The sequence below is a fragment of the Orussus abietinus genome, unplaced genomic scaffold (assembly GCF_000612105.2).
Source record: "Orussus abietinus isolate OABI.00-Male unplaced genomic scaffold, Oabi_2.0 scaffold78, whole genome shotgun sequence".
Lineage (NCBI taxonomy): Eukaryota > Metazoa > Arthropoda > Insecta > Hymenoptera > Orussidae > Orussus > Orussus abietinus.
The window spans coordinates 69,792-86,939 of record NW_019394353.1 but is presented as its reverse complement, the minus strand read 5'-3'; the positions used below and the strand labels follow the sequence as shown (position 1 = coordinate 86,939).

The following is a 17,148-nucleotide window of genomic DNA, read 5'->3' as shown; positions in this document are numbered from 1 at the left end:
ACCCCATCAGAAGTCTCATCTCGCAGCCAAGGAAAACTCCAACCCACCTCGATTCACATCCACCTCCACACGTCTCATCGAGGCCCCTTCGAGTGAACAAGTGATCACAAGGTCGCCAAAAAACCACCCACTCTCCCCCTCCTCCCTCCCACAGTGGTTCCATCCTCCACACCGAGTAGGAGTCCCAATGACATCGGTGACCCCAGCAGGAGCTACCATGTGGTCAGGACTAGGCACTTTGAGCCACCCCTTGCGGTTAGGACTAGGCACTTCCAGTTACCCCAGAAGTAACTACTGACACTCTTCGTGGTCAGGACTAGGCACTTCCAGCCACCCTTTACGGTCAGGATTAGGCACTTCCGGCTACTCCAGCAGGTGCTACCGGCACCTCATCGAGGAAGGACTCACCGTCAATGCCGGGCCCGGCGTTTCCTGTCCAGCCCTATCTCGTGGATATCCCCGATGGTCCCTTCACCTCCTAACCGCTTTTCCTCAGGGTAGGACGGGTTAGGACAGGTTAGGACAGACTCGGAAGGGCTACTTAGGGCTCGGCAGGACGTCGCGGCGCGGGCGTCCTCGAGGCCGGGACGCGTAAACGAGACGGGGTGCGCGTGTGTTGGCGTCCTGGACCCGCGGGACTCGGGCGCGACGACGGACGCACATTTGGCAGCGTTATCAGTCGCGGTCCGACGATTGGCTGTATCGGAGCCTGCGCCGGGACGCCCGGCGTCCCTCCGGCGCATCCCCCCCTCGGCCGACGGCTCCTTAGAGGCGGGATCATCCGCAGGGAGGATCTCCGTTTACCCGCGATCCCACCTTCCCCGACACCCCCCCTTCTGTCCTTCTCCTTCTCCTCCCCTGCGCGTACACGCGTCTCCCTTCGTCGTGTCCTGCGATCCTTGCGCGCCTTCGTCTGCGCGACGAAGGCGAGCCCTTCTTCCGTTCGTACCGGATTCTAAGTGGGATTCGAGATGAAGAGTACTTGCGTCCTGTTTTGAGATCCAGGGATGCGGAAATTAATGGACCTCTGTGTTCGCGTCGCATGATTTTATTTTTTTATTTTTTTTCATGAAATGGAAACGTTTGGGAAAATATCAGCCGCTTTTGGGGGAGGAAATGTAGGTACCGGGGTGCTCCCGAATGGTTTCGCTTAGCCTTAATCGTTCCCTAGGGAATAGATCGAGCATGTCCGAAATGAATGATTATTCCGTGGGTATAGATTTGAGATAAGTCGAGCAACGATGACATGTTTTGGACAACTTCCCGAGGGGCATGGACTCGAAGACAATGAGACCGGCGACTCCCGGGGAATTTTCCTCAACATTTGCTCCCCATAAAAGACCGGTGCTTATTCTGACCTCTCCTTTCATGCGTGAAGATTCCCATTCGGTAGCTGGAACTCGTGACACTCTCCATTACGAGTCATGGTTCCCCATTATTTCGACGATATACGAGCGGGAGAGGTCCACTTCCTCCTATTTTCCATCTCTTCGATAGGCACGCCGTCGCTTCAAAGCTTTATTTAATATATTCCTTCTCGACTTGATTCGAACCGGCAAAAGGAACGCAAGGCCTCGGTAAGAAAAAGTCCCTCTCGAGTTCTAATTTCTTCGGCCCGTTTGTTTCCTCCCGTGCCGCTTGGGGCGCCACTTCCCGCTCTCGAGCTTGCGCTTCTTTGCTCCCCTTGGGGGTATAATTTTCCTACATTATCCCGGAATTAGGGGAGCAAAAATGAGGAGCCTTCCCGGCTTGGACGACGTCCTCCTCGTCGGCACCGGAACGATCCTTGTCCGCCATTGACACGGCCAAAGTGCAAACGGACGTCTCCATCAGGGCGCGCGTGTGCCCCCGGGTTTCGTGAGAGCGAACTATTACAAAATGCTTGAAATGCCTTTTTTTGCCCTCTCCTCCCCGAACGATCGATAATGCCACTGCAAACACCCTGTATATACTCGGTTAATGTTAATGGCAGGGGATGGGGAGGCTTCTGGGGGGTGGGTACCCCTTGCCCGTGAGTTAGAGCTTCCTGAGGCTTTCCACCCCTTACCGGCTAACGCCGTGCCTTTCGCTGATACAGTAAGCCCAGGAAATATCGGGACGAGTCTTCCTCACCCACTTTCGCTCCCACTTCGAAGTCCATTATTTACTTCTCGAGTTCTAATCGCCTTTTGGTGTACTTCGGATTATACTCCTCGCCTTTGGTGATTTATCCTCGAAATAATAGGGATTTTTCGACCCAATTTTCATACCTAGGTGTCCAATGCAGCAATGCGTTGCTTCGCCTTCGAGAGTGTTTCGTCGCCGCCATTTTGGATCCATTGCATCGACGTTCGAATTAAAATCCTTAATAAAGAATTAACGCGGGGGTAGAGTTAATCACCCAACTTCGGATGGCTACCGAACAATGAATTCTAATTTTCGCCTTGAACTTCGTTAATTGTCACTGGGGTGAATATTAAAAATCCACCATTTTCTCCCGGAGGGAAAACAGATGAAAAAAAAAAGTGTACAGTTGAGCTGCCTTTGTGCAAAAGTTTGTTGGGTCGTTTCAACAATAAATAATGAGGCGACACGGCTCGCTGGACGAGGCAAAGTCTCGGTGATCAATGTTGCCTGGAATAGACCGCCATTGTTTTCGGCAACGACGCTCACCCGAGACGCCATTTTGTCTCTTTCCCTACGAAGTGACACGTTTTATTCCCAGCTTCGGCTGAACTCCATTGTTTAGGATCGAACGCGGCGCTTCCATTTTTATATGTACCCTGAAAACCAACGCACAGAAGCGGAAATATTGGCTGTAAAAATTGCTTCGTCCCCAACCACTACGCTCTGCATTAAAATTGAAGATTTCCCTAAATGGACCCCATAGAGACCTCCACCAGGAACCAGCACGTTAGTAACCTTCGTGCTGCTGGTGGTCCCGGCACCCTCCCGACACCAGTCCATATCGGGCAGATCGCCCAAGGGAACGATTGGCATCGCGTGATTTAATTTGTTACAATTAGGACAAAGCCGGTGGAAAAGCCCCCGAGGCCGGAGGGTGCATACGCCCACCGCGCCCTGCTATTAATATCAGTTAACGAGCCGATATGATCGCTGATCCGATCGCGATCCCCAAGACCGGTCGAGCAGCGGATCGACTAGGCTGCCGGTAAATTCGAGCGAAGTTAGAACCCCATTGGCAAGTCGAGCTGAGTCACCTAGGTCTGCGTAAGGCTGACCATTAAACATTTTCACACGACCGCCCGGGATCCCCATCTTCGCCTCCATCTTTCCAGGCTCGTTCCTTCTAGCTGGGCAGGGCGATGGATAGCTAATAAGTCTTAACCAGCTCGCGATACAAACTCCCAACAGCCACGAGACGATAACCATTGCCGCCCCTCGCGTGCAGAAGACTCCCCTAGGTTAAAGCGCAATACCTCGAGATCCCCTGATCAACCAATTTTTATAGTCCAGGTTGATCTATTTCTTGTAATCCGAGATGGGATTTTTTTAAAGCGCGATGTAGACCATCCCCAGTAATCAGTGCCTAGTTAGTAACTCCTTTCGGTTGTCTTCCAGCCCCGAGGTAATTAGTCAGATCTGCCGAGAGATCCGGGGCGTCTATCCCCCAGCATCACCTCCCAAGACCGGAACTCCAGCCCCTCCTAGGGTGCTAAAATCCCCCAGTAATGCCCCCAGATAGCCTGCCCCAACACATCCCCGCCGATACCGAACTCGATGGTGCCTCCGTATCTCTTATCCGGCTCTATCTGCTCTAGGAAACGAGCGTGCCAGATTTCCATAAGCATTCATATATGCACCGCACAGTTCGGTACATCATTATACTTGCATACCTAGGAGAAGGTGATGTGGCCGGGCAATCCAGCTACAGCTGGCTTCATGAGCACCAGGCACGCGAGCCTGATTGACTTGTAGATGAGGCGACAGTCGATACAACCTCCAACTCCTGTTCTAAGGACGACCAGCCGCGAAATATCGGGCCTTGTTGGGGGCCCACCACAGTAAAGTGGGACTCTCCCTAACGTAGCCCAAAATTATGGGAAAATCCAAGAGGGGGGTTTCACTTCGCCTTAAGCGTTAACAGGGGTAGGCCAGGTCCTACCGGACTCCCAGAAGAGGGTCTCGCTACCAGCTGCCGTATCTGGTTAATTAATCTTCGCCGCCGACGGCTGCCGAGTGGCACAACTTGCGACCTGGCGAAACTAAACCGGGATACCTAACCAGGGGGTGGATCGAGCCTTGATAGGGATGCTCCGAAATTTTAATTACATCCCCATAGTCATTTCGGGGTTAATCCTCTGGATGGGGATTTAAAGGACGAGGTGATGCAGATAGGGTTGACATACATACAAGACATGAAAATATTTATAACATTTTCCTCCAAATTGGATGCACCGGATCGATGGAAACCTCCGCACGTGATCGTGGAAGTCCTAAGGAAGTTGCCAGTGAAGTTTCATTTTTGACTCACGTGCCTAAGGATCAAATGATCCGATGTTTAAACAACCGCCACCTGAGCGCACGTATCCCCAACTGCGGATCCGAGTTCCTTGTGCTGATAAAAAAAGAGAAGAGAGAGTGGCAGGTGATAACAACCCCATGTGGATAAGCTCAGGGGGTAAAGAACCACATGTTAGTATCGAGGAGTTCGACGTATCGATTGGCCAGACTTACCAGCTGGGATAGCAGTCGGTGGAGAAGCGGAGGCCTCGGCGTCGCGACGCTACGCGGCGCCCCCCAATGCGGGGGAGAGCGGCGCCGTATTGATTGGCGGCCGGGGGCAGGGGGTCGACGACGAAGAGTCGTCGGTGGGCGCCATCACGCGGGGCCACCGCGACTGGGGCGGCCGCCTACCCTTAACACCCTCGGAAAAGATGGTCATGATGGCTGGCATGGACGATCACGAGCGGAAGGTCGTCGTCGAGTTTTGCCACCTCCTGGAGAAGAGCAAGCAGCTGTTCAACGGACTCAGGGACCTACCTCAGTACGGCCACAAGCAGTGGCAAGCGTACTTCGGGCGGACGTTCGACATCTACACGAAGCTATGGAAGTTCCAGCAGCAGCACAGGTGAGTCATCCTCCGAGAGCTGATCCCTGTCTGGGAGTCCCGATTCCAAGTGTCTGCCCACACCCCAAACCCCGGATAGGGACCACCGGTGTTGTTGTGTTCAGCCCGTAAACGCGGATCCCTGCCTTTGGGTTGGATCTTCGGACCCTGTTGGTGTGGCTGGTGTTGGCTCCGGGTGTTCGACGCTCCCTGAACTCTGCCCGATGTGGGGTTCTCTAGGTGTTCGGTTATGTGGACGTTGGTGCGGGAACGCGACGATGAGGGATCCTGACGTCCTGGGACCGAAAGACGACTAGGGGGCTGGGATTCATTTCGAACCAAGGTTCACCGTTGATGTTTGGTGTATTTGATGTGGCTGATTTTGTGCGTCTGGAATCCTTTAAAGTCCACCGGGGCTAAAATCAGCGGGGAGATGTTTCGCGCCAGGAACATCTCCCCGCTCGTATATAACCGTCCTAAGGAGGGAACGTTGCGAAATAACCAGGAACCTCTCTTCGACAGAATGATCCTGGACACGAAGTACGGTCTGAAGAGGTGGCAAATCGGCGAGATCGCGAGCAAGATAGGCCAGCTATACTACCACTACTACCTAAGGACCAGCGAGACCAGCTACCTCCACGAGGCGTACTCCTTCTACGCGGCCATCCGGGGCCGGGCGTACTACAGTAGGGCAGCCAAGGAAGACCGAAGCGACCTGATGGTGAAGAAGCTGAGGTACTACGCGCGCTTCATCGTGGTCTGCCTCTTGCTGAATCGGATGAAGCTGGTGCGCGAGCTCGTGCAGGAGCTGGACGCCCAGATCGCCGACTACGCGAGTACGTACGAGCCGGAGGATCAGGTCGAGTGGAACCTCGTCCTGGACGAAATCAAGGCGTTCGTCAAGGCGGAGGCCGCGGTAGGGGTGCTGCACTCGGAATCCAACCCGGTTGTGTTGACCCATAGACTCGGACCCCAGACCTCCCCACCTGTCGAACGTACGCCACCCATGTGCCTGTCTCTTCAAGAGATCCTGATCGTCGGCAACTGCGCCGACCAGGTTAAGTTCAGTGAGTTGTCCATGGATATGTTTAGGATGCTACAGACCCTAGAGAGGGAGCCCAGGGACGATCCCGGCCACCTCCACGACGCCTCGCCCGCGGGCAGGATGCCCTTTAGGCCCGGGCCCTATCCCGCCGAGAACGGCGCCCCCCGGAGGGACAACCCTCACAAGTACCTCCTCTACAAGCCCACCTACAGCCAGGTCCAGGTGTTCCTGGCCAGCGGCTTCAAGGAACTGCCCGCCAATGGCGCCCTCCTCCTCTACCTCTCGGCCGATGGATGCTTCTCCAACGTCAAGCACCCCGAGGAGAGTGAGTGTTACCCTTTTGACTCCACCCCCTGCACCGGGAGGATTTGGAACTAGACGGAATTCACTCCTGTACAATCGGTCAAATCACGGGATTCTTGTCTCCGCGGCGGAGATATTCAGAATAGAAAGCTTAAATCGCGGCATAACTCGATATTTGACCATTTTAGGACGCAAACGTCCGCCATCGTCGCCTTGCCAAGAGCCCGAAAAATTCCGGCCATTAATTATAATTTACCGACACATCCCTTCTCGGAGTTGGCTGGCCGCACGAGGGTGTATACACGTGCACGCGTAAGATCTCGATTTCCTCCCTTTCCCCGGAGGTCCGAACTCGAAAATAGTAGGGTAATGTGCAGGGCGATAAATCCAGCTCGTACACGTGGGCCCAGCACACGTATGCTTCCGCGTTTTCCGCGCATCCAGCGCCGCGCAGATCCGCGCTCGTCCCACTTTTGGTGCTACTTTGGCACGAGCTTAAAAATAAATTCCCTCCTGCATGGAGACTCGCCACAAATCTGGCAATTCGCGAGAACACTCTTGGCCACCACTGGTGACCCCGTAAAAATAGTAGAGCAAAGCGAAGTACATCGTACCGTCGGTGAAGCTGTCCCATGTCCGCCCGTGCCCAAAAAGGAGCCCAATCCTCGCCTGTCCCGAAAAGTGTGCATGCCCAAGCCCACTAAAGTCGTCCTCTCCGACAGTGGGCTACGACCGGGGCGGCGTTTCGACGAGCAGCAAGAGGGACCCGGATCACGGGAAGAGGCCGATGGGAGGGAAGGAGCCGCACTGCCTCTACCCTGGGGACCTCTATCCCTTCACCAGGAAGCCGCTGTTCGTGGTGGTCGACTCGAACAACAGCTTCGTGTTCCAGCAGATACCGCGGTACTTCGGGCAGCCGTTGATGGTCCTGATGTCGCCCCAGGACACGCCGCCTACCCTGAGGGACCTCCGCCACGGCGGCAGCTTGTTCACCCTCTTCCTCCACGCACCCCTCGCCGCCTTTTGCCTTATATGTGACGTCGGCAGCCTCGCCGTGCACCATTGGGACCGTTGCCAGAGCTACGTCGAACGATTCCTCATCGAGGCCAGCCGGCTCGTTATCCGATCCAGATGCGGTAAGAATCCCCCGACACCCGCTGGCAAGGAAACGCGGAGCCCCGACCTGGATCAACCCTTATGAAGCTTTCTGGACCCCAAGGCCGCATCCTAGTCACCCATCGGTATCCCTTGATTGCTTAGTTTTTTTTTCAACATCTTTCTGCGGGTTGTGGTGTCCTTTTTTCATCTGTTACGGGTGAAGGGTTGCCATTTCAATCCGTGGGGGAAGTTCAGCTGGTTCACGCCGATATGTCTTATGTACCGATGATCCGAAAGGGTCTCGTCGTTAACCCTTTCGCTCCGGTGACGTCCACTGCAAAGGGCGACATATGGCAGCCGATCAACCCTGACCGATAGTGTTAATATTAATAGATACGAGGTACCAAACTTGCGGTAAAGGCTAGGTAGGGTTCGCGCGTCCTCGGAATAATTGATATTAATACTTTTAATTAATGTCGACATCTTTCCGTAGAGACCAGTATACTGCAGTTCTTCGGGGACGACTTCCTGCGACTGCTGCTGGTGCGCTACGTGTTCTGCGACGTGGTGCTGCACCTGCACCGCTCGTTCCGAGGGCGCCAGCAGCGCCCCCGGTGCCACCCAGCCCTCCCAGAAGAGGAGGTGCTCGAGCACCCTAATCTACATCATCTCGTTCTCGATTTAGCCGAGTGCATCGACGCGCGCGACCACTTCCCCGAGAGCAACGAGCTCGCCTGACCCCGGCACCATTCCGGTACGGTGCCCGACGCGACCCACCTGTCGAACCCCTACCGCGAGGATTACAATTACTGCAACTACAATTACAATAAGCCCGTAACGCCGAGGCCTCATTAGAGGCGCGCCTGCGTCTAAGGGCAAACCCACCTTACGCTAAAATTCCTGCATTGCGCGACCTGGTGGCTCCACGGTGCTCGGACTGTTCGGACTGCCGCGACTCCGGGGAAATCCCCGGGACAGCGGCGTCCCCCTGCGAGCTTCTGCTTAACTAATTAAGAGTGAAGGTGGAACCGCGAAGCGCTATTACCGGGATCATTATTAAATTTTTATCACGGGAGGGGGCGCCATAGTTGGAGGTTATGTCCCGAGACGGCGGGCTTTTGCTTAAATAATCGACGGGGAACTAATCGTGATATCGTCCGGGTCGTTATTACATTTTTATCGCGGGGAAGGCGTGCACGCCCTTCAGAGACGCCTCCGCGTGGCGGCGCCACTCGAGACAGACACGAGCGCCGAGAAGCGACGCCTTGCGGCGAGCTTTTGCTTCGCCACTCGAGATTAGTGGCCGGATATAAAATACTATTATCGGGATTATTATTAAATTTTTATTACGGAAAAAGGACGTGGTTATTTGCGGGGCTGAAATGGCCCGCTTGGGGATCTCTCCTAGTGCCGGGGATATGCAAGTTCGGCACACTTTGTCAAGTTTTCCGATTTGCTCGCTCTTTTCCCTGCCGATGATCTTTTCAACTGAAACGTCAGCACGCGATTATGAATCATTCTATATATAAAATGTGAAAACATTCCTAAAACTTTCTCTGCAAACTGGGTGCATCGAATCATGGTTAAACTTCGATCCTAACGAAGGTCTTGAAACTCAGGAGATTTTCAATTAAGCCTTTCGAAGAAAAAAATGTCTTTTCGCTCCGAGTTTACGATTCTCGCCAGACATTGGTTGAGGTTATGTCACCGCTTGCCAAGCACCTCGGGGGAAGCGTTTCCGACCACACTCGGGTCAGTGGTCGGATCAGTTTCCCGGAGAGAAGTCGGTTTAATTTCAGAATCCACTCTCGAGGAAGCGCGATCTAAATTTTTCGTCGCTCCCAATTCCGCGCGTCTTCCACCCACGCGCCGCCGCCATTAGCGCTCCCTCGTGGCGTCACCTCCGCTCGGGACTCGCGTTTTATTTATAAATAAAATCCGGCGGAGCGTTCGAATAAGGCGGTCGGCGGCAACCTTCCCTCGAGAAAGTTACGAGTTAACCGACCACGACCGCCTCGTTTCTTTCTGGTCGTCGATCTTCGACACGACCAGCCTCAACGGGTTACGCAACGCGCGGCGCCGCCATCTTGAATCGTTTAATCGTTTCGCTAAACGCAATTGAGGAGGGCCCCGGTCTCTCTGGAAATGATTCCGCCTAATTCCTCCTGTATCTCTAACAATAGTGCCGTTCTCCGTAATCACGTGCTAATGATTGACATTATTATTTGCACCCAGTTTGGAGAGAAGTATTATAAATATTTTCATTTTATATGTATGACGATGGAAGAGCCCAACATAAGCTCTATGTTTTCAACATGGCGGCGTGCTGGTCTACATAATCGAGAGTCGAAACAATGCGTCGCTCTAAAACCGAGGAGAAGACCCAGATAGAGCAGTGATGCAAAATTTTCCATAAATTTTCAGTACATAAATGTCGGTCATGGCATAACTGGCGCATGACTCGAGTATGCTTCCTGGAAATTATTTGTTAATCGATTATCCTCATTAAGCGATGATCATGAATTTCTATCTGGGGAGACTCGCGCGACGACGGCCCTCTTCAGTCCGCCGAGAAAGCTCCACCCGTAACGGAATATAGGAAAGCGGTCTAAGAATATCGCGCTTGTAACGGCTCGACGTCTCGTGGAAGTCGCGGCCAGGTCGGCCAGATCCCGACGCGGCGACGTCGAGGACGGCAGGGAGCTCGGGGTCTCCTCTCCGAGGAGGAGGCGGTCGCCGGGGTGGAGGTGGCAGTCTAGGAAGAAGGAAGAGGAGCCCCGAGGGCGGGAGTGGGGATGGACCGGGAAAAGCCACGCACGTCCCGTGCATCCTCCACCTCCAGCCTCGGACGCGAGGTGCGGTGTGCTTGCCAGTACTACCAGAGCGACTCGCTCCTGCCGGAACGGCGAGTCCTGGTGGGCAGGCCGTCCTCGAGGGCCGCCATGCAGACGCCGCCGCCGCAGGTGTCGCACGTGGTCATCGTACCCTGGTGAGTAGGCACGAGACCGGCCACCCCCAGCGGTTCCGCGTCCACCCTGGGGTGGTTATTTCGTGTCTGGGTGAATGCTTGCACGTCGGCACTGCGTAAATAAAGGAACGCCCTGAAACCCGGGTATGACGACACCCGCTTTCGTGCCAACTCTGCATATATGGATTTGACCTGACCCAGGTCAGGTCGAACACGCTTCCTCGCCACTCTGCATACACCAATTCCCTGAAGACGCTAGACCACTACGATCGGTCTGACCTGATCCAAGCTTGACGAACAGCGTGCCAAGTCGTAAACTTTTCATGATCCTATTAGAACCAAGCCGTACTCTCGCAGACCACAGGGCATGAACCCGATTTGGTCCGACCCGAGTCTGGACTGCATGCTTCCGAGCCAACTCTGCATCCTCATTTTTTAGTCTGACCCTTGTCTGACCTAACGCTTCCCCGCCGGGTCCACCACCTCGTTTTGGTCTATTCGCCGGATTTTCTCATTCTTTTTGGGGGAGATTCCTCCTGGGCCGATCTACGAGCTTAGGAGTATCGGGTTTAACTTCGCTTCAGCGCGGAACGCGGCTATATTTAAAGGTTCATCCCGGGTGGCTATAGATAGATCCCCGAGAAGCTCCTGGTTCTCCACAGTCCAGTCGCTCGGTCCCTCCGCTCCTAGCGGATCGTCTCCCAGGTCCCGCGGAACTGATTAATGGGGATTTTCGGTCGAAGAAATAGACCAAGAATTATGTAACGGACAATTAATATAAACAATCCGAATGAAACTCCATTACGTCATTATCTTGCGAAACGAGTCGGTATCGAAAGCGCATTTCAAAGGAACAGCTCTGAACCAAGACTCTCGGCACAGCTACCACCGAATACCCTCCCGAATATCCGCTGGATGTAAAAAGTCCCTAGACTAGAGAGTAAAGATGACTTCCTATCTCAGCGATCATGAGTACGAGCCGATCGCAAGACCGTCCTCGCCGTCGTCGCGGACTCCTGGCCACCAAATCGCCCCGGTGGTCAAGATCACCGACACGGACGTGACCCACGTCGCGGACAGCGACGAGAGCTTCGACGGACGTGGACAATACTTACCGACGCTGCTCCTCGACGGAGATGTGGTCCTTCCACTGGATGGTCAGATCGAGGACAACGCGATGGAAGGCAGAGAGCTCGGCGAAGCGGTCGACACCTCCGAGGAACAGGAAACTGCCCAACAGCTTCAGGACAGACTCGAGGAGCGGTTCCTCGACGCGGCGACCCCGGGCACCGAGTCTAGAACCGATGGAGAAGTTAACACCAGCCAGGTAATGTCTTCTGGTCGCGTGTAACCTGCCTTTTGTTTATAACAAATTCTTTGCCGATCCGACAATAGCGACCCAAATTACGGGGTCGCAGCAAAGATTAACAATTAACCATTAACGGATGATAACCAGTTTGACGTGGATTCCAGGTAGACTCGTTGGCTCTGGAGGAGCTTCCCCTTCGACGAGGAGCCCGGGGTCTGCCTCAACGCCTGCGGAGCCAGGCCGGGAAGCTGCGTTCCCGGCTGAAAGGCATCCAGCGTCCGTCCTTCATCAGCCCGAGCGAACGACAGAAGCCCGAGAAGACGAAGAGTCCAAAGCCCGAGAAGCCAAGGACGGAGAAGCGCACGCGAATGGAGAGGCTGCGATCCTCCCTGCCGGAACGTCCTCGATTTTCCCTGCCGGACCGACCCCGCTTCAACCTGCCGGACAGATCCAAGTTCCACCTGCCAGAGAGGCCGCGGTTCAGCTTCCCGGATAAGTCCCGCTTCAGCATCAAGAAGCCCAACATCCACCTGCCAGGATTGAGCAGGTCGCGGAAGCCGAAGGACCAGCAGCGCTCGCAGCGCTCCACAGGGTCCAGCTCCGGGTCCAAGAGGAACATCTTCGACTTCAGCACGTACCCTCGGATCTTCGACAAGAAGAAGAAGCGCACCGAGTACACGACCTCGTCCCCGAAGGAGTCCCGGGCCCAGTCAGCGGAGGTCTCCACCTTCCCCAGGGCGAGGAAGACGGTGCCGCTGAGTGCGCGCTGGGCGCAGGGCTTCGACGACATGAACTTCATGGACGACGAACCAGGAACCGTGGTCGAGAGGGCGAAACCCTGGCGACGGCCCTCCATGGAGGAGCCCAGGGTCGCGTTGAGGTTGCAGGACTCCCTGGATGAGCCAGACCGCGTGCCCTGGGAGGAGTCCAGAGAGGACAAAGAGGACACCCAGGGCTACGACGAGTACGAGGAAGACTCCGACGAAGCTAGACACAGGTCCTTCAAGCTCGAGGACTCCTTCGACCGGGGTAAGATCGACCCCAGGCTCTACGGCGACCAGGTGGCTCATGCCGTGTACCTGCGCGAGTCCGAGGACGGCGTAGACGTGGTGGAGGTCACTACGAAGTGGCGCGAAGGGGACCTCGATGACCTGCAGAAGGAAGACGCCTTTCAGCACCAAAACGGAGTCTCCAAACACGAGAAGCTGTACGAACCGTCTTTCTTGCCCGTGGACCCCAGAGAGAAGAGCAAGAGCGCGACCTCGGTGAAGACCGAGGAGGAGGAAGAAGAGGAGCCGGCGGAAGAGGAGCAGGAAGAATCCATGCCCTCCGATAGGGAGCAACAGCAGTCCAGCGGCAGCTCCTGCGATCGCAGGAGACGAGGAGTCATCGAGGAACTCGATTCCGATGAGTTCTTCCTCAGGGCGCGCGGCATCAGCCAAGACGACATGATCGTAGGTAGGTCCCTGGCGAAGGAGATCCGGGAGGCGTTCAGGTCGACCGGGAACGCATTAGCTGACGATGACATTGGTCTTTCGTCGGTTCCACCTCAGAGACCCAGTAGGAGGTCAACGAGGAAGCGGAAGGACGACTCCATGGAGTCCATCCACCGCAGTGTCCGAGAAAGCATCGAGGAACACGATTACGACACACCCTATCCTGAAAAGGATTTAAACGCTTCATCTAGGCACCACATTCTGTACCAAGCTGAGCTCACTTACGCGGATGAACCCTCCACGGAGCCGTTGGATGACATCGTGGTGGTTAAACCCACGCGGAAGAAGTCCAGGTCGTCCATTCGTAGCCGATCTCACCTGGACTCGATTCACCAGGAGGACGTTGTCTGCTCGACTCCCCCTATAGCTCCTCGTCGCCGGAAACGAGGGAGGGACGAACTGGAGGTCGATAAGAAGGCGACGCGGAGGACCGGCACCGTCTGCAATGGACACAGGGAATGGACGGAAGCCGGTGATGGCGGTGCGGCAGAAGATATGGCTTTCCGCAAAGAGTCCAGGCAAGACCTACCCCAGGAACTGGTGCACGAGTACATGGAAACGACCCCAAGACCTCCGAAGAGGATATCTCGTTCCAGGACAACGTCCTTGGCAGCCCTGGACCGCGTGGACCGCGAGTCGTCATCGGCTCGGGACCGGCAGATCTTCTCGAAGATGGATGGAGGTTACACGGGACCAGCACCAGTTCCTCCGAAGAGGATTTCTAGATCGAGGGCGACATCGTTAGCGGCCTTGAACGTCGACCGCGGCCCATCTGGAATTGAAACCATGCAGATTAACAGAAGACCGACCCCCATACCACCGAAAAGAATGTCCAGGTCTAGAGCGACGTCGTTGGCGATCTTGAACTTCGAGCGCAGCCAGTCGACGGTCCAGGACGCACTGCGGAGGCTGGACAGAGACTATGCGGAATCTAGACCAGTCCCTCCAAAGAGGATATCCCGGTCGAGGACATCACTGGCCTCGTTGACCATAGATCGGGGCCAGTCTTCGATATTCAACAGGGATACCCTGAAGAGACTCGAGCACGACTACATAGAGCCTGCACCAGTGCCCCCGAAGAGGATGTCACGGTCCAGGACCACATCCTTGGCTTCCTTGAATGTAGATCGAGGCTCCTCGGCGGTCCTGAACAGAGAGGCCTTGAAGAGACTCGAGCAGGACTACATAGAGCCAGCACCCGTCGCCCCGAAGAGGCTTTCCAGGTCGAGAGCGACGTCGCTGGCCGCGCTGGACGACGACCGGACGTCGCGGGGTGCCGAGTCGTTGCCGGAGTTCGGTTACGACGAAGACTTCCCACGGGAGGATACGGTCTCCAGGGATCTTCCAGGGTACGCGACCATCGATAAACGGGAGAAGCCTCCCAGACCGCCTCCCCCTAGAAGAAAGCGGAACAAGTTCTCGACGACGCCCAGACAGTCCGCACCCACCAGACCGATCAGAGCTTACAGCACCCTAGGGCCCTCCAGGACGAGTTCCGCGATGGAGTTCCGCGGCTCCACGCCCTACGTGGAGCTGGACTCCGACGAGAGCGAGCTGAAGGACTTGAGAAGCGGCGAGGTCCTGAGCAGAATGCAAGGCCGTCCGCTTCCAGCTCCTCCGAGGCCTCCGAGGGTCCGAAGAGACTCCATGGACCGTCCCAGGGACAGATCCGCGGATGCCTTGCGTGGAACTGTGGCTACGGAAGTCGTGGCTTCTACGCAAACCGATCCTCTTCCCGATGACCTTGTGATCGAGGAGGAGATCACCCAAGCGAAGCTGGTGGTGGCTCCGTCCAGGACGGGGTCACAGATCCTTGTCTCGATGGAGCGCATCCCTAGCCCTAGCCAGCTCTCCGCTGCTGCGTCCATACCTGCTTTCCCTATTTTATCCGACCTGAGACGCGAAGAGCGTTCTCCATCTCCAGACGTCCCCGAAGACACGCCGATCGAGAGTGCTGCGCAAGAACGACGCGTACCGACCGAGACGGAGAGAACTCAGGAGCGTGCGCCAACTCCTTCGGCGGGAGTGGAGGATTCCCTGAGAGTCACCAGCCTGGAAGTCGGAGACCTTCGAGTGGACAGACTGAGCGTCTCTCAGCTGGATGCCCAGAAGATCTCAGCGTCGGAGCTAGACACTACCGTGATATCCGCCTCCGAGGTGGCAACTCCCCTAAGTGTAGACACGAGCCTGCACCCTTCTCTCCTACGGGAGCTGATCGCCATCAGGAGCCACTTGGAGGCCGTTGCAGCTGCCCAGCAGCAAGTTAGGCCGGCGCCCTTCGAAGCCGTCCTTACCTCGAGAGCTACAACGGAATCACCCAGGCCGACTATCGAACGATCATCCGTGGGGCAAAATGTGGACGGATTGATATCGTCCCTGCAGGACGCTCATTTGAGCGACGGTGACCACGAGAAGGAGACCCTGAGAGTCCTAGAAGACAAGCAGCAAGAGATAAGGTCCCGGTTGCCTCCGGATGCCCGTGCTTCAACAGAGGATCTGCGGCAACCTGCTTCGGAACCAAAACCCCAGGTCGAGGTCGCGTACACCGCTGAAACATCCCCAGACGAGCCAAAGACCATTTCCCCTGATGACCCAAAAATCACAGAAGCCATTGCCGACTCGGACGTCGAACAGCAGCGAACCAGACGCGCCAGGTCGACGTCCAGGTCCAGGTCGTCGTCGCCCAGCAGAAACGCACCGGTTCGCCAGACAGCTTCCCCCGTCAAGTCTATGCCCCCGGTCATCTCCGTGACTCCGGACAGAACCGACACGGTCCCTAGCCAGGTCGTCCGCTCCGAGGCACAGCCTCAACGTGCCGTCATCTCGTACTCCCAGGAAGCCGTCGAGGAGATCGGCAGAGACACCCGGGAGGACTCTCAGTCGCCGGTGCCCTCGGTTCCTGGACAAACCACACAGTTCATAGCGTTTCCTTCCTCCCAGATCCCGGCGCAGTTCTTCTCCTTGGCCTCGCCGACGGTGTTCGGCGGAGAGGCGCGATCCTCGAGGATCGAGCCGGAGCCGGACATCGTCGACACGACCCAGCAACTCCTGAGGGCCCTGCGACTCGCCGGGACCAGGGCCATGCGGCACTTTGTTGGATACGTCAGCACCAGGATGAGCTCCGAAGAGTCCAGGGAGAAGATCAGGGAGGTCGAGCTGGCTTTGTGCGCTTTGTTGCTCCTCGTTGCTGGACTTCTTATCGTCTGCTTCGGTAGCCCGCGTACCGTCACGCATCATCATCACTGGGACTACTTCAACCCCCCGCAGTAGATTGTCCCCTGGGATTATTCTGGATTTATTTACTACATCGCTCCTAGGACTATTTCTATCTTCTGAAATAAGTCGCTGAAACCTCCATATATTTCAGATGTATCTCGTAAATGCTCAGCAATCAGCAGGAGTTAGGCGGTCCGATGATGGTGCTCCAACGTCTTCTTTCAACGCCTAGACCTCCTTTACCCCGACAAATTGCCTAGATAATTATTTATTTGCATCCTACTCTTCGCCTGTACCCTTCGTTTCCACCCTCAGCCATAGATTCGTTGTAATATCATTTTATATAACGAACGTGTTCACGTTTCTAAGGTCGTTGTTGAGAGGACGGTTCGATCGTTAAAGAAGAAAAAAGGGAAAAGGATAGATTTGTTGAAGATTACATTTTAATAAACGTATGAATTAGTGCAAATCAATCACCTTGCGTTCTTTGAATCCGTCGATACGCGATCCTGACGATCGTATTGAGATTATCCCGCTCTTCGCGGATATGCATAATCCGAATCCTATTATTTATTCACCAATGTCGCCGCGTAATGCGAAATGTACAAAAAGCAAGAGTGAAAATACGAATGCAACAATAAAGATATATTTTACAATACCTTC

General features: G+C 55.3%; 2 protein-coding genes across 2 annotated transcripts; both read left to right on the top strand.

The window, feature by feature from the left end:
* Positions 1–4,703: 4,703 nt before the first annotated feature.
* LOC105703478 (protein SCAI) lies at positions 4,704–8,845 on the top strand. The gene is made up of 4 exons (XM_012431899.2): positions 4,704–5,071; positions 5,573–6,420; positions 7,121–7,534; positions 7,990–8,845. Exons 1-4 carry the CDS (start codon positions 4,878–4,880, stop codon positions 8,232–8,234), a joined length of 1,701 nt encoding a protein of 566 aa, XP_012287322.1. The 5' UTR covers positions 4,704–4,877; the 3' UTR covers positions 8,235–8,845.
* Positions 8,846–10,158: 1,313 nt separating this feature from the next.
* Positions 10,159–17,143, top strand: LOC105703525. Its single transcript, XM_012431982.2, has 3 exons — positions 10,159–10,485; positions 11,428–11,791; positions 11,938–17,143. Exons 1-3 carry the CDS (start codon positions 10,292–10,294, stop codon positions 16,537–16,539), a joined length of 5,160 nt encoding a protein of 1,719 aa, XP_012287405.1. The 5' UTR covers positions 10,159–10,291; the 3' UTR covers positions 16,540–17,143.
* Positions 17,144–17,148: the final 5 nt, after the last annotated feature.

What these genes read in the sequence shown, in the direction of transcription:
- LOC105703478 (XM_012431899.2), top strand. Translation starts at nt 4,878, where the DNA reads ATGGTCATGATGGCTGGCATGGACGATCACGAGCGGAAGGTCGTCGTC. An exon ending in AAGTTCCAGCAGCAGCACAG is followed by an intron (nt 5,072 to 5,572) that starts GTGAGTCATCCT and finishes TCTCTTCGACAG; the next exon opens with AATGATCCTGGACACGAAGT. An exon ending in CGTCAAGCACCCCGAGGAGA is followed by an intron (nt 6,421 to 7,120) that starts GTGAGTGTTACC and finishes CCTCTCCGACAG; the next exon opens with TGGGCTACGACCGGGGCGGC.
- LOC105703525 (XM_012431982.2), top strand. Translation starts at nt 10,292, where the DNA reads ATGGACCGGGAAAAGCCACGCACGTCCCGTGCATCCTCCACCTCCAGC. An exon ending in CACGTGGTCATCGTACCCTG is followed by an intron (nt 10,486 to 11,427) that starts GTGAGTAGGCAC and finishes TTCCTATCTCAG; the next exon opens with CGATCATGAGTACGAGCCGA. An exon ending in GAGAAGTTAACACCAGCCAG is followed by an intron (nt 11,792 to 11,937) that starts GTAATGTCTTCT and finishes CGTGGATTCCAG; the next exon opens with GTAGACTCGTTGGCTCTGGA.